Genomic DNA, 16,929 nt, shown 5'->3' with positions numbered 1-16,929 from the left:
ATACGCGTGTGTGTGCATGTGTGTGTGTGGGCACCCTTAAGGTACACTTTTACACTTTGAGAGTTAAAGCTATAATCAGCAAATTTTACTGTATGTCCTCTCCAGACAGAGAGAGAGAAGATCCGGACTGGATCTGTGGATCTGGATCTAATGTAGATTTAAAAACAAGAAATGACACAGTCTTAATTTTCCAGACACATTTGTCCGTTTACGGACATATTGATGACCCCTTGGTTTTAGTTCTGCCAGGCTGTCACCAAGTCTTTGCCAACACACCAACACTATTTGACATAATCACAATTATTTTGTCATAATTGTCATAATCGTTTTCATGTTGAAAATTGTTCATCGATTTTCAAACATTTTCAAAAATAGTGGAAATTGAGCTTGCCGATTTCCACTATTACCAGTAATGTTCTTTTTTACGTATAAAGTTGTCAAATACCGTATGTCAGTCATTTCTTTGTATATTTATGCCATTTCTCATATCTGCTATGTGCAACTTCAAAGCCTACAAGCCATGTAATTGTCAACGACAAAAACACAATTCAATCGTCAAACGCAATTATTTGAGTGACAATGAAATCGTCCATGTAAAATGTCATGCGTGACAGCCCTAGTCGTGTGCAGATTGTCACAGGTTGTTTGTCCCACCAGCAGGCACGTGCACACATAGACATCAAAGGGGGCTTGAGTCCCCCTGTCCTTTTATCCGTCTGTAAAAAGTGCCCTCTCCAGACCATGAATGCAGTTTTTACTATGGTGAAAGAAATGCAAATGCCCCTCTTTCCATGCCATACTTGAAGGCAGCATTCAAGAGAATTAATTGCCTTGTCCAAACTCTCCTGAACTGAATGCAGCATCTTATGTTGAAATAATCGCTCTCTCTGTGTAGAAATCCATGCGGTATGCCACATCTCCAGTATTGACTTGATTATGCTTATTAAGTGTGGGATCAAGCAGCGAAAATAGCCGACCTCCAAGCTTACAGCGCGTCGCAGCACGACGTGTTGTGAGCTTGGAGATCTGCTATTTTTGATATTTCCACCAAAAGGCCCTTTTAGAAATTTCAGCCCCTGCCTCTCTAACATTCTCTGCACGTCCTATGACCACCAGGTTGTCACCAGTGGTGTGCAGCGTGTCACAGGTTGGTTGTGTTTGTCCCTCCAGGTTGTCACCAGTCGTGTGCAGCGTGTCACAGGTTGGTTGTGTTTGTCCCACCAGGTTGTCACCAGTCGTGTGCAGCGTGTCACAGGTTGTGTTTGTTCCACCAGGTTGTCACCAGTCGTGTGCAGCGTGTCACGGGCCTGGCCAGCAGGAGTGTGAGTCGTGTTCCGACCCAGCGGACCTGTTGAAGGACGGCCTCTGTGTCCCACACTGTGGAGAAGGCTTCTATAACCAGGACGACGTCTGCTACCGTGAGTTACACCTTTATTATGGGATTCCACCGACGTTCTAGGGCAGTGTTTCTCAAACTTTAAAATGTCAAGATCTCCCCTTAACTCTGACAGTGTACAAATGGAACCAAATGGACCCGTTAGGGTCCATTTGGTTCCATTTGTACACTGTGTCAGAGTTACAGACTTGTGAGTCAATTTAGACCCCCATAAAGGAACCCACAGAGTCCCTGGAATTTAATTTGAGAACCACTGTTCTAGCGTTAGTCCCGCCTTATCAGAGTCTGATTGGCTATCCTGGCAGGCATAGTTGCTTCTTCTCCTCACAGTAGTTAAGGACCAAACACTCTCGTAACTAGTGCTATCAGAACATAGACCCATTTTGTTATTATTTGAATTGAATGAAATCACTTACCCTACCTTTAAGGCTATGTTTAGTCATAGTTTTAATGAGGTTAGGGTTAAGGTTTAGGCATTGTTCCAAAAACGCCACTGTCAATCAGAGCGACTGCTGGCCAATCACAGCTGGTCTCCCTAGAAAAGTGATGATATCCATCAGCACAAAATGACATTAATTTGGGGATGCTTGACATGAAAGAGTCCATGGCAAAGGGCCGTCACTATATTAGTGGTGACATATGGTGACAGAGAGCGCTCACTGACAGATGATCAGATGTTCTCATTTAACAGCCATGTGTCCTGGTGTCACAGTGTCCTTCAGAGAGACGCCATACTGACTCTCTCATCATGAAGTCTCTGTGGATAAGGGAGCGTCGTCAGCTAAATAAATGATGTGTTAATGACATTTAGTCCTAGTGTTACTTGGCCCGTAGCCCACTGTAATGGCCTGTGACAAGCACTAATGGGACAGTGTTGTTTGACTTAATAAGGAAACTCAAACCACGTGTTCCAAACGCTTTGGTTGTATTACTGCTTGCGGAGGAGTGAAAACCCCTGCATTTAAACACACACGTGCTGCGTGCACACACACGTTGTGTGCACACACACGGGCACAAGTACATACAAGCACATACACGCACACTAGCTATTAATACGTTTATTATTAGCTGTGAACTGGAGGTGAAGATTTGTTAAGGCTTGTTTGTCGAGAAGAAAATACCCTTAAGCTCCACTTAAACGTACTCGCAAGACTGCGTTGCGACCTGGAAATAGCAGATCTATAAACAAACAACTTGAAGGGAAAAATAAATAATACAATGATTATAGTTGAACTTGGCTTAATGAGTATTCCACAGCTCTTTGAATAATGGCCCTTATGAATATGCAGTGTTTCTATTTTTAATAATGGAAATATGTGTGTGTGTGTGTGTGTGTGTGTGTGTGTGTGTGTGTGTGTGTGTGTGTGTGTGTGTGTGTGTGTGTGTGTGTGTGTGTGTGTGCGTGCGTGTGCGTGTGCGTGTGCGTTTGTGTGTGTGAGTGCGCGCGCGTGTGCTTGTGCGTGCGTGTGTGTGCGTGCGTGTGTACGTCAGTGCATTTGTGTGTGGGTGGAGAGAAAAACAAACCCCTGGAGGCAGCGGTGAAGTTATCAGGGAATCTTTGGGCTCTTGTTCATGTGTGTGTGTGTGTGTGTGTGTGTGTGTGTGTGTGTGTGTGTGTGTGTGTGTGTGTGTGTGTGTGTGTGTGTGTGTGTGTGTGTGTGTGTGTGTGTGTGTGTGTGTGTGTGTGTGTGTGTGTGTGTACGTACTTGTATTTGTGTACTTGTGGGGGCCAAATATTCTCACTGTTGTCTGTTAACAAATATAGAAGCTTGCAAACGGTGTGAGACAGTACTCCTACAGATTTTGTTCAAAAATCATGCAAATCGTTACATAGTATCTCTATAGTCATTGAACAAAACGGGTCTTTCCGATTTTTCATATTCCATCCTGATTGGCTAAGATTGGCCACAATAACCTACCTGACCTGGCAGATACCTGTGCTCGGAAGAGCACTGCTTCTAGTTTGCTATTATTTTAATGTTGTTTTATGCTCTTGCTTTTTTTTGCCTTATTGTTAAATTATTTGTACTTTTTCTGTAAAGAGTCTGAGCTGCATTTCATGTCAAGATATATATTATAGGTGCTATACAAATAAGGTGTATTATTAGGGCCCGAGCACACACAGTGTGTGAGGACCCTATTGTAATTGCAAAGATTATTCTTATTATTCTTCCCCGTAAAGAATCGCGTTTTTGAGCCGCAAAACGTACTCCAAAAGTTGCGCAACTTTGCACACACATCACAAGTGGCGAAAATTTTCGTATTTAAAAAAAAAACAAAAGGGGGCGTGGCCTAATGGCTCAATAGCGCCCCCTACAAAACTTCGTGCCTCAAGCCCCACCATACGGTTTCACCCACAAGTACGAAAATCGGTACACATCTGTATCGTGTCCGGACTCACAAAAAAGTCTCTCGGCGCCACGTCCGAAACCAAACAGGAAGTCAGCCATTTTGACTAATTAGTGGCGTTTTGGTGTATTTTTGGCCGTTTTCACGTGACGCACTTTAACGAACTCCTCCTAGGGGGTTAATCGGATCAACTTCAAGTTCGCTCGGCATGAAAGTTGTGCGAATCGTGAGTTTTCGTAAAATGGCGTGCCCGTGGCGAAGGGTCAAACTTCCTTCACCAAACAGGAAGTGCCCCCTCTTCTGATTGGTCCTTACTTGATTGTTCCTTTTTTTGGCTGTTACTCATCAACCGTTTATCGTACAGAGTTGTGGGTGGTATCATATGACTTGATTAAGAGTCCTTAACCTTAATTGACGCTTCCTTCGCCAAACAGGAAGTGCCCTTCACCAAACAGGAAGTGCCTCTATAACTCATGAACCGTTTGTCGTACAGACTCGTGGCTGGTGTCATAATTATTTTTTTTCTCAAAACATTTTTTTTTCTCAAAAAAAATTTTTTCTCAAAAATTTTTTTTTTCTCAAAATTTTTTTTTTCTCAAATTTTTTTTTTAATTTTTTTTCTCAATTTCTTTTTCTCAAAAAAATTTTTTTTCTCAAAAAATTTTTTTCTCAAAATGTTTTTTTCTCAACATTTTTTTTTCTCAAAATTTTATTTTCTCAAAAAAAAAAATTTCTCAAAATTTTTTTTCTCAATTTTTTTTTCTCAAAAAACTTTTTTTTCTCAAAAAACTTTTTTTTCTCAAAAACTTTTTTTTTTCTCAAAATTTTTTTTTTCTCAAAAACTTTTTTCTCAAAAAACTTTTTTTTTCTCAAAAAACTTTTTTTTCTCAAAAAACTATCGTTAAAGTGCGACCCGTGATAACGGCCAAAAATGCGCCAAAACGCCACTAATTAGTCGAAATGGCTGACTTCCTGTTTGGTTTCTGATTGGCTGCTGGCCTTGTGACGTGGGTAGAGCTGCGAGGGCCCGGTCATCGCTGCTTGCAGCTTTAATTATTATTATTATTACAGTATTTCAGGCTTCAGGGTTGAGGTACAAATGTCACAGAAAAAAAGGTAAAAAATGTCAATGGTAGAAAATTGCCACCCTAAAATGTTTATGTCCTCCTCACAAGTATAGAAATACAAAGGTGTTTGTGCGTGTGTGTGTGTGTGTGTGAGTGTGTGTGTGTGTGTGTGTCAATCCTTCCCCTATATGGTGGAAAGACTTCAAGCATCCAGTGATGTACGCATCGTTGCTGACGGCCATCCGTTCTAGAAAATGTCAAAACCTTTTTGTTGAAAAAGGTTAAATGCGTATCAGCCTGTCAGTGTTGCTCTTTGCCCTTTTACTTTAAATGTCAAAAGTTTCCCCCCCGCCGGCCCGTCGCTAAGCCTTCTTAGGGATTAATGCTTTGGATCAGTGTCTGTTTTTTTGTTTTTCCTCCCCTCCGGCGCGGCTGCTAGAAGACTTTAATACGGTGTTTGGTTGCCACTCAGGCTTGTTGAAACGCGCTCAGCGTTTCAACTTCACTTGTAGCTGCGGTTCGCCGGTACAATATATAGACACAGACCACATGAGCCCTGTTCTGTAGCGTGTGTGTGTGTGTAATAAGTGTATAACGTGCGTGTGCTTGTGTGCGAGCGGCCACGCGCGCGTGTGTGTGTGTCGACTTCAAACTTGTCGTCTGTATTGCAGAGGATGTACTGAGTGGGTGGTTGGTTGTCCTGTCTGTCTGTCTGTCTGTTTGAGTCCCTTTTATGAACATAGACATCTCAATATCTGTCTGGCTGTCTGTCTGTATGTCTCCTTGACTGTGTCCCTTTTATGCCCATACTGTAGATGTCTTATATCATCAATATGTCATCACTCAGCTCTGACCTCCAAGCGCTGCGCTTATTACTCTGAGAATAGGTGCATTATGGGGGTATTGTATAACCGCAAGGGGCTTGAATCACTGACTCATAGTAGAAGACTTTTTGTCAGATGTAATATTGTACACACATTCTATCTACACCAGGGGTCTTCAACGTTTTCAGGCCAAGGACCCCTTAGTTGAAAGAGAGATGAAGCCCACACAACCTTTTCAGATATTCCATAGTTTCAATACAATTATCAGTGTATTTTGGTTTCATGTCAACTTGTGTTTTCAGATATTTATTTTTACCGCTTGAGCCGTCAACTTGAACCTTTCACCCTTTCACTGCCGAAAAATAGCCGATTAATAGCAAAAAGAAGAAATTAAGTTTCTATCACCCAAAGATTTGAAGGACCCCTTATAGTAACTCCGAGGACCCCCGAGGGGCTCCGGACCCCCTGTTGACCCTTGATCTACACCATTCTACTTGTCATTCACCATTCTTATAATGCCATTCTTTCATGTTTCTAACAGAGTATTTTAGTTATTAATTGTTTTACAAAATGGTGTTTTTTTACAGCTTGCGATTCCTCCTGTGCCACCTGTCACCCTGACAACCCCAAGTGCATGAGCTGCCCACCCGGGACCGCACTGCATCATGGGAAATGTATTTCTCAGTGTCCTGAGCAGCATTACCTGGACAGCTACAGCAGATGCAGAGGTAACAGTACTACAACTGGACTACAAAATAGCTATTATGTTCAGTTTATTTCAGTTAAATTCAATTTGCTTAATTCCATTTAAATTCAAGCAATTCCAAAAGAGTGGATCAGAGCGTTATGTGTATATTCTATTTTGTTTGCACTGGAGAACAACTGAAATGACAATAAATATGATGTTTATTTATTTGTCAAATTAGTCAAAAACTGAATTGAATTGTATTTGAATAAAAAAAGAAAAGAAAAACGGATGTCCTGGTTACACATTATGAATAATAATAATAACATAAAAGAATGCATGCGATGTATTTTCAACGAGTCTAACATGGTTAAAACAGAGATTGAAGTTGAATGGGCTTACGTACAGTAGGAGAGTCTGATCTAATTAATATCAAATATCCGAGAAATATTAAAAACGGAGTAGACGTTAACATGACACTAGAAGTGTTTTAAAGTGAAGTGTCCTAGGTATTTTATTTCATTGGTTTAACAAAAAAAATATGAAAAACGGGACAAAAAGAAAATACACATAGTATAAATATAATATCCAGGGTTGAAGAATAGCCAGGCTGTACAACATTCTGAAATGGATCCCTTAAGGGAATCCCTAATTCTCTCCAGTTGAATAAACTGCATAACCTCTCTAACCCAATGTGAATAACTTAATTGGTAGGAAGGGGTTCCTTCTGGCCAACAGCAGACAAGTGAAGTGCCCTTTTAGCATCACTGCCCACACTAAGAAACTAAAAATCTAAATCCCATAATGCCCGCTAACTAAGAAGTTGTGATGAAGTGTTGGATGTGTGTGTGTACTAGGGCATTCAGGAATAGTGATTTTTAGTATTCGAATTATTCGACCTCAAAGTATTCGAATAGTCGAATATTGGACAGGACTGGCCAAACTGACAAATATTAAGCAAGCAAGAGGCGAACATTGTGAAAATAGCCGATCTACATGCTCACAACGCCTTGCGTTGCGAGGCGTTGTGAGCATGTAGATCTGCTATTTTCACAATATGTATCTGCAGAACCGAGTCACATTAACAATTTTGCTGCCATTTTAAACATAGCTGTAGTAAGCAGCTGCCAAATTGTCCTTACCTTTTAACGTGGGCACGCGCACGCATCGTGCACAATCTGTGCGCGACTCATCTAGTAGACTGTAGACTCGGTGACAAGCTTTCGAATAAAAAAACCCCCATTGAAATAGACATATCCGTTGCCACGCTGTATCCCTGCTTATCCGCCAGTGTTTACATGAAAAAACATTCAAAAAAGCCAACTGTGCGCTATGGTAACAAGTGGACACGTTCGCGCACAAAACGCACGATATGTGCGGGGATCATAATCCAGGCGTGTAGAGACTGGATCAAAGTTTCCAAACGCAAAAATCCGATTGAAAAATGAGTGTTCCATCGCCGAGTAGCTTTCTCTTCTGTTACACTGTAAACCAACGGAGGCGGGACTATGGCCCAGGCTCAGACCGGATACGGAAAGCTAGATCCGGTCCAGACCGGAAATGACCGGATACAGTTAGGGGGGCGGGCCTAAAGAGCCAGAATCAGCGAAAATCTGCGATAACATTTTTAATCCTTTCATAATGATTAAAGCTAATTAAACTTCCGGGATCGACGGGCATGGCACCGCGGTACAGCGGGAAATCTACGGTTTCTACGGGGATCGCCCAGAATGAGTTAAGGGTGGGGGTCCCCAGTTCAAATAAGTTTACCGGTATTTTGGGGGTCGCGGCCTAAAAAGGTTTGAGAACCTCTGGTATAGAGCATTAACAAATTCATCCACCAGGGGCATTGACAACTCATTCTTATGACTTCCTATCTCGCCAAGTTTTATAAACTATATATTTTTTAAATAGAAAACAATACAAAAATAACAATAAGCGAATATTCGACTTCGGTGAACAACGTCGAATAGTGACTTTGATATTCGAATATTCGAATATTTGATGAATGCCCTACCGCTTACTAAGAAGTTGTGATGAAGTGTTGGATGTGTGTCTGTTCCTACGCTCCCAGGCTGCCACAGCTCCTGCACGTCTTGCTGGGGCCCGCTGGCGTCCCAGTGCACCGCGTGTCCCCAGGGCCTGTCCCTGCACCAGGGACAGTGTGTGGACAGCTGCGGGGAGAGCCTCTACCCCCAGGACAACACCTGTCACAGTAAGGACATCCACCACCACCACCACAACAGGAGACAGACATAAAGAATTCATCATCACTCAAAAAGTCACCAACACTCACTCACATTCAGTGGTGTAAATTAACTAATTACATTTATTAAATTACTAGTTACTTTGTAGATTTTGATTATTATTGTGGGCTCGCCAGTACCTGGCGAGCACACTTTAGATATTGTCATTATTTATTTATTTATTTATCTAGTAAGTAGACGGGATTTTCGGTTCCTTTCTACTCCTACATACTTAGTGAGAAAATGAAAATAAAAACATCAATGTGTTCAGCTTACAGTGGCGACGTGTGCTATTACTTTATACAGCAATCGGCCAAATGGTGGCGCTGTAGGAAGCCTTCGAAAGTGCGATCTTTGAACAGGTATAGCTCATGCTGTGTTATACATACAGCCATGAAACCTGTATACACTTATGCGTCTCCTCATGCCGAACAACTTTTACCCTCTAACTTTTGACCTCTGACCTTTAGGTCTCCCACAATTCGGAATTATATGAAAAACAGTAAAAATCTATCTCCTCCTGGGATTTTCGCGTCAAGTGCACAAAACTTTTTTCACATGAACTTTGGACCAATACGGTCAGATTGATCAACCAGATTTTTTTTAAAGTGAAATATAATTTTTTAATAATTTTATCAATATTGCGGTTTTATGCAAATTATTCTTCGGCCTCTAAATCATACATGCAAAGTTACACGTTCATGGCATTTGGCAAAGATGTGGAGGGTTAGTCAAAGTATCACTGAAACCAATTTTATTCCAATTGGCCAAAGGGGGGCGCTATACGAAGCGTCTGAAAATTCAAACTTCAAACGGGCATAAGTCATGACTTGTTTCGTTTGAAGACATGCAACTTGTTACACGCGTGCTTTGACTCAAGCGGAAGACATCTGTGTTGTTGTTAAGTAAGCTCCGCCCTTCAATTTTCCGCCATTTTGAGCAGTTTGTAAAACGCGTAAACCCGCTTTTATTCTGGAATTTTCGCGTCACGTGCACAAAACCTTTTTTACGTGAACTTTGGACCGATATCTAAAGATCTGTCAGATCGGATTTCTTTAACATTGAAACATGCTTTTTTAAATAATTCAAACAATATTGCATTTTTATGCAAATTATTCTTCTGCCTCTAAAACATACATGCAAAGTCACATTTTCATGACAAAATAGTGTAGAGGGTTAGTTCAAATATCACTGAAACCAATCTTACCCCAAATGGCCAAAGGGGGGCGCTATATAATTTTGAGCAGTTTGTAAAACGCTTAAACCCGTTTTTATTCTAGGATTTTTTTTGCAATTTGCATGAAACATTCTACACGCAATCTAAGGACCTTTATCTAACATGCCTATGAAGTGCACACAAAAAAATTATAAAATAATAATAATAAATATAGCTGCAAGCAGCGATAAAGTGTCCAAAGCCAAAAACACCTCAAATCATGAACACAGCCTGGGATGTGCGTGAAATCTTGCAAGCACATTCCCAATAGGTCAAGGAACAGATACCAACCTTCTCACATTGGCCTGTTATAGCGCCACCAGCGGGTCAACTTTTGCACAACACATTTTTGGAACAAAATGGACCAATCTTTGACGTCAGTAACGTCAAAGAGAGCAATGCCTGCGATCTTGACATTTTGTGCTTTTATAGCCATTGTTTTCTGGCTTGAAGCGAGCCCACAATTGTTTCGAAGGAACAATATTTTTCTAGTTACAAATTATTACCCACTTCAGCCCTTATACATTTCGGCCAATTGAAAATGTATTAAATCTGTGTGAAACGTGTCACTAGTGCATGTTTTTTAAGGGAAAATATATTATTATGGATATAAATATGTAAACACTGTGATTCTCTAGCAAATATATGTAAATGGACATTATATTTCAACACATGGACAAACCCCGCACCTTGACATAGAATAGAGATTACACACATTTATCGATAGAATAAGAGATGTATATGGAATCGAAAAGTAATTAGACCCCTCTTTTAAATTTTCAGTCTTAAAATTGCTAAATACAAGGCACAAATACTTAGTTTCCATACAATCGATTGTTTGCATTGCAAAACGATTCGATACCGATTATCTGTACTGTAAAACGGTACGATACCAAAACGGTATGATATTTTGCTTTTGCAAACGAGTAGATCATTGCAAATTAAAACCGATTTTTCGATTCAGTTACTATATTGTTACACCCCTTTTACTTAAGTAAGAAATGTGAAAACTTTGCTCACATTTCTGCCTCTTCGTCTCCTCCTCCTCCCCCCCTTTGTCCTCAGAAATCGTTTTGGGAGGTTCATTGTTTACCTGGTATCCATAGGTTCTCTGAGGCCTTACATCATTCTCTTTGCACTCTATGTGATTATTTATCTTGTTGCCTATTGTTGACTCGAGTTGATTTGGTTGGTTTACTTTTGCTTATTACGATTTCTCACTCGTACAGCAAGTCAGAAGATTTGTCTTCACTGTGTTATGTCGTCGCTGTCGGGTGGAAACCTCACATGTTTCTTTTCAGGATTCCAATTCAAAAATAGCAAAAGTTGCAGATCTGCAAGCTCAGAACACGTTGCTTGGCGCTGCGTTTCGAGCTTGTGGATCTGCTACTTTTGATGATTTTGTGTAACGCTGTAGTATGATCAAGTAGAGCATTAACCCATTTAGGCCTAGAATTATTGACTGCTTTTACTATTGAAAAATAGCAGATATACAAGCTCAGCAGATATACGAGCTAGTAGATCTGATATTTTGTGTGCACATTTTTCAATATATATTTTTCAAAGCAAACTTTTGTAACTCAAATCTCTGCTTCTGGGGGGTCCCTGGAACAACACATTTTGAGATGGGGGTTTGCGGCCAAATAAATGTAATTTTGGGGGTCCTTGACATGAAAAAGTTTGAGAACCGCTGATTTAGAGGAAGGATTTAGAAGTCGGGTCAAAGATCGGGTCAAAGATGTTCAAAGACTTGCACACATTTTCACGTTTTTTTTCAAAAATAGCAGATCTACAAGCTCGCAGCGCGGCACTCGGTGCCGCGCTGTGAGCTTGTATATCTGCTATTTTTCAATAGTTAAAGCATAAAATAATGGTTAAAGTGGTTCAAATCTAATGCGACTCGGGCGCGTTCCAAGTATTTGAGGTTTAATTCACAAACAAAAAAACACACAAAAAGTATGGTTTCTGCCTGACAGCAATGACATTTCTCTCTCTCTCTGTCTCAGACTGCCACCCATCGTGCCGTGCGTGCGTGGGTCCTCTGTCGTCAGACTGTGTGAGCTGCGTGAAGCTGGAGGATTTCCTGCAGCCCCAGGCGTCTCACCTCCACCACGGGGTGTGTGGGGGCGGCTGTGGACCTTACACCTTCCCAGATCCAACACACACATGCAGAGGTATGTACAGTATGCATGCAGCAGAGCCGTGTGTGTGTGTGTGTGTGTGTGTGTGTGTGTGTGTGTGTGTGTGTGTGTGTGTGTGTGTGTGTGTGTGTGTGTGTGTGTGTGTGTGTGTGTGTGTGTGTGTGTGTGTGTGTGTGCGTGCGTGCGTGCGTGCGTGCGTGCGTGCGTGTGTGTGCGTCCGTCCGTGTATGTGTGAGTGTGAGTGTGGTGTGCGTCAGGAATGCGGGCAGAACAATAAGAAGATAATCTGGAGACAGAGTTTTGTTTGTGTGTGTAATTGCTTAATTGTTCAGGTGGATTGTTTTAGGGGTGAGAAGGTAATTTGAACGTGTCTTATGTGCTGATCTTTTGTCGCACATTAGTAGCCGATCTGCAGGCTCACAATCTGTCGCATTGCGTTTTTTAGCTTGTAGATCTGCTATTTTGTCTTTGGATTTTATACATATTTTCCCAATGAAAAGCATTAACAAGAGCTTGTGATTGAATCATAACTACATTGGATTAGAACATTTCCTGAAACGCTTTGGATATACAAAGTTTCTGTCTTGCTCTTAAACTTCCCCCCCTTACTCTGTGGAGTTCCGCAGGGCTGAATCCTTGGTCCCTTCCTTTTCTCAGTATCGGTAATGTTATCGGTATCCTCCAAGACTGCATGGCTGCTAATCTATATTGTCTCGGAGGGAAATTTGTCTTCACAAGTCTGTTCAAACAAAAACAGCAACACATATAACACAAAACAAACATATCACAAAGACAGATCATCAGGTCCCCACTGTACACATCCTAACGACGGGGGCGAGGTAGTTTGTTTAGTGCAGCGATGGCTGAGGGGACAAAACTCCTGCTAAACCGAACCTTGTGCCACTTCAGAGTTCTGTATCTTCGCCCCGATGTAATGAGGTCGAAGTAGCGATACAGAGGACGATCAGTGTAATTTATTATTGAGAGTGCTAAGCACGTGATGGCCTTATTGTTCATATCAGCACGTGTGGGTACAGTAATTCTTATTGTCTATTGGGCAGAAACCTCGTATCGCCAAGTTTCAAATTATTATTTTTTTTCCCGTAAAATAAATCCCTGCTTCATCATATAAGGCTGTCGCACAAAACTATTGAAAATAGCACATCTACAAACACATTTTTTAAATGATAAATACAAAACGAACGGTTTTGGACATACAAGGTTTCCACCCGACAACGACGATTTGCTCACCAGTTAAATGAACCCTGAGGATTTCACAGTGTAAACCCAAAGAACACGTCGCCTCCACACGATTGAAAAGGTTTTTTTTTATGCAGAGTTTCTTGGCGATCAGCTATACGGGCATCATCAATCTGCTCATGATATAAAGGATGGATATAAAGGGCTTTGCTCACTGTGCTATGAATAACATCCATTACAATGTAAGACTATTGACAAGCAACGCTGACCTTCAGCAATCACATTACTGCAACACAAACAGAAACTCAAGGCAATAGACTGCATTAGATAATACATAGACTACATCCACAACTAACTGCATGCTTAGAGGTGCTGCAAGTGATCTTTTCTTTTGTTGAACCAAACACATTTATTAAGTTTGTTTATGATATGTATTCTTAATCATTGCTATAGAGCAGTGGTTTGCATTTTTTTTTCATAACAAGGCCCGTTATTTATTGGGCATTTGAGCCACGGACCACCATTTAATGAGATGTAGCCTCTCAGACGCAAAACCCGTTTTCAGAGCCAAACTTCTGGTTTACGGCAATTTTGAATTTCACGCCATGTGAAAACGGCCAATTATTTTTTGTGACAGAAGTTTTGGCGTCCGAATTGTCACGGCAAACTAGCTTGTAATTGTGGCTGAAAGTACCGGGAGAATACAAATTTCCCTGCATTTCCCTTGGCTCCTTTTTACAAGCAGGTGCGTGCAAGGAGCCAATATTAACACTTAAAGCATTGTATTTGGGATTGAAAGCTTCACCTTGCATAAGTGGATTAATAATTATTAGGCTAGAATCCATAGCCTATTTTGCATTCGAATATATATTAAGCCAGAATTCTATTTCTTTCTCCAGCCTATATGGCCACAGGGGCTGAGAAATGCAATCTCTTGCTACTGTAGATCAATTCATGGTTCAGTTTGTTTGAAGTTTGAACTTCAAACTTATTTTATTCTATAGCCTATTTTTAATCAAGCTGTGTGGTTTTGATATAAGTCTGGTCGACGCGATGCGCTCATTATGCTGTGATCAAAAGTTGGAAGCTTTACCTCAACGAGCTCAGCTGCGCCATTAGTTTCTCGCGTTGTGTGATGATTAAAAGTGTTTTACACAGAGCAGCGAGAGAGTCTGATCATCCATCGTTTACGGTGCCGCATGAAAAACCACAGCGTCTACAAGCCCACAAGAAAAGTGCAACGTTTCATCAGCGATCCTTTCTGAACGTCATGTGTTGTTGCATGAAGAATAAGTCCATTTGTAGGGTTTAGGGTGAGAGAGAGAATGAGAGACCGACAATGAACCGAAGCGCCATTTGGTTTCATTTTACACTCTGAAGAGTTAAAGATCTATAAGGGTCCATTTGGTTACCAACTCTACCAACATCATTTAACTGAGGACCACCTGGAACCCCCTCAAGGTCCACTGATGGTCCCCGGACCACTGGTTGAGAACCACTGCTATAGAGTGTTTGTTCAGTAACAGGGATCGATCTCCATGCCTCTCCAGCTCTTTAGTAAACCAATTTCATCAAATAAGGAGAGCAAACCAATTTATCCACTTTTTTGTTTGTTTCATCACTTCCAATCTCCTTGGTTTATCCTGTAACCAGGATGAGCCCTCCTTAGTATACTGATACTGGGGGGGGACCGTCATTAATTCGGCTGCCGACATTTGGTGACTCCCCGAAAAGAACTGAAATAAATACGGCTCAAGGGGGCCTTTTCCACCAAAAGAACCTTGGTTCAAGAACCAGTGCCGTTCAACTTTCTCGGAACCTTGGTTCGTTCTTGCGAACCGGCTTGGGTTTCCACCTGATTGAACCAGAGGAACTAAGGATTTTGGTTCGGAACCAACTCCGGTTCTCGGTGGAAAAGCTCACCTCTGGTTCATCCCATAGGCGGGAGAAAAAACCCAAACCCCGTTCTTTGCCGGTGGAAAAGCGCCTTAAAAGTGGAGTAGGTATCGGCCCTAAGGCAGTAGAGATGCATGGGGAGATTAGTAGTGTGTTTGAAAGACTGTGGAGGTCATTGGGTTCAGTCTTAAGGTGGTTTTGTCTGAGAGAGTGTTGGAATGGAGGGAGGACAAAGCAGCATTGTGTGTGTGTGTGTTTGTGTGAGGAGGAGGAGGTGGGGGGGGGGCACGCAGACTTAAATGTATACATTTACATCCACATGCACACAAGGCCTTTTATACATGCATGCATGCTTAGACACGCATGCACACGCACGCACACACACACTCGCACACACACACACACACTGAGAAGACAAATGCTGGCAGCGATCGGATGTCTTGGCGGAAATACCACGGTCTGTAGTGAAGAGCACTCCTGACTGACTGACAAATAGACAGACAGACAGACACACAGACAGACAGACTGTGTGAGAGCTTTAAAACCACCCAACAACAACAACAAGTGTATCTGCTGACGGCGTTGCTTCAGGGGGGATCGCAATGGTACGGCAGCTGCACCGACCTCAACCCAAAGGCCCTGCAGAGGGTCTTGTGGACAGCCGAACGCATCAGCGGATGAGATCTCCCCTCAATCCAAGCTTTGTACTACGAACGCTGTCAAAAAAGCCCAGGGAATCATCAAAGATCTACACCATCCCAACCACAGTCTGTTCAAGATGTTGCCGCATGGAAAACGACTACGCAGTCCCAAAGCTACTAGCAACAGACTGCAAAAAAGCTTCTTTCCACAAACAATTAGGCACATGAACGAACTGTCAAAAACGAGAAAAAGGAATCGCTCTTGAGAGTGTAAAATGAAACTGAAAGAGTTAAAGTTATACTGTGTAAGTTGCTCAACTAGTGGTCAGTAGCGTTATAACAAACCGCGGTCGCGTCTGCTTTTTTCGGCCGTTTTTCGCCGCGGACCAGGCCTTCAGACCACCGCGTCCGCCTCGCCGGCTCGTCCGCCTCGCCACGCATCCGTGGAGGTGTCTCCTCTTGTGTCCCTCTGCGGACCGGCGTTGGGGACTGGGGAGTTACAGGCTAGACTTCTAGATCAGCGTAAACAAAGCTGTTGAAGCAAGCTATTTCCTGAAGAGACGTGATTGGCCGGTAGTGTATCATGTGTGTATGATCTGCAATGTGATTGGCCAACGTATACACAACATATACGGATGATGCAGATGACGTCATTTTGCCGCAAAATCCCGCCCCTGTCACGGCTAAGTAGAAAACATATAAAGAAAAGGCTTTTGGGGCTGAAATGAACGGAGTGGGGGTTCTAAAACTTTAGTGATTTAATAGTTAGGACAATTTTAAGATATGTTTTATAAAAAAAGTTACATAGTAAAACTTTAAAGAACTATAAGGGTTCATTTGGTTACCAACTCTCCATCATTTAGCTGCGGACCACGGTCGTCTGCTCTATGACATACACATGTCCTGGGTTCAATTCCTGGGACACTGTGGGCGCTGGGGGTGTGTTCTCTCCTCTGCGTCATCAGTGCCCACACCCTAGGCGGGGTTGGCGAAAGGGCCTTTCTGTGTGGAGTTTGCATGTTCTCCCCATGTCTCCTACGGTAGGTACCCTAACAAAAAAAAGCAGTTATCCTGATCTCTATACTGCCTCCCCCTGGCCAGCCGTGGTGCCTGATGGAGGGTTAAGGAACTGGTTGGAATAACGTGTTCCTTCCACACGCTAAGTCCAACTAGGGAAACTCCCTCCTGTCAGGTGAAAGGAAGCGGCTTGGACTCCTCGTGCATAGAAGGAAGCATGAGTTCAGTCCGTTGTCTCCCCAGGTTGGCAG

At 42.2% G+C, this 16,929-nt stretch overlaps 1 protein-coding gene across 1 annotated transcript in view; it reads left to right on the top strand.

Moving 5' to 3' along the window:
* Positions 1–16,929, top strand: part of fras1 (Fraser extracellular matrix complex subunit 1) — a 224,594-nt gene that overhangs the window by 101,830 nt on the left and 105,835 nt on the right. Inside the window, exons 15-18 of the mRNA XM_080738878.1 lie at positions 1,275–1,418; positions 6,224–6,364; positions 8,396–8,536; positions 11,790–11,957. Coding sequence (XP_080595004.1) covers positions 1,275–1,418; positions 6,224–6,364; positions 8,396–8,536; positions 11,790–11,957 — 594 coding nt within the window. The remainder of the gene's footprint in view (positions 1–1,274; positions 1,419–6,223; positions 6,365–8,395; positions 8,537–11,789; positions 11,958–16,929) is intronic.

The sequence above is a fragment of the Nannobrachium achirus genome, assembly GCF_963921795.1.
Source record: "Nannobrachium achirus genome assembly, chromosome: 12".
Classification (NCBI taxonomy): Eukaryota; Metazoa; Chordata; class Actinopteri; order Myctophiformes; family Myctophidae; genus Nannobrachium; species Nannobrachium achirus.
The sequence above is the reverse complement of the archived record's forward strand: the minus strand, read 5'-3'. Positions and strand labels throughout refer to the sequence as shown.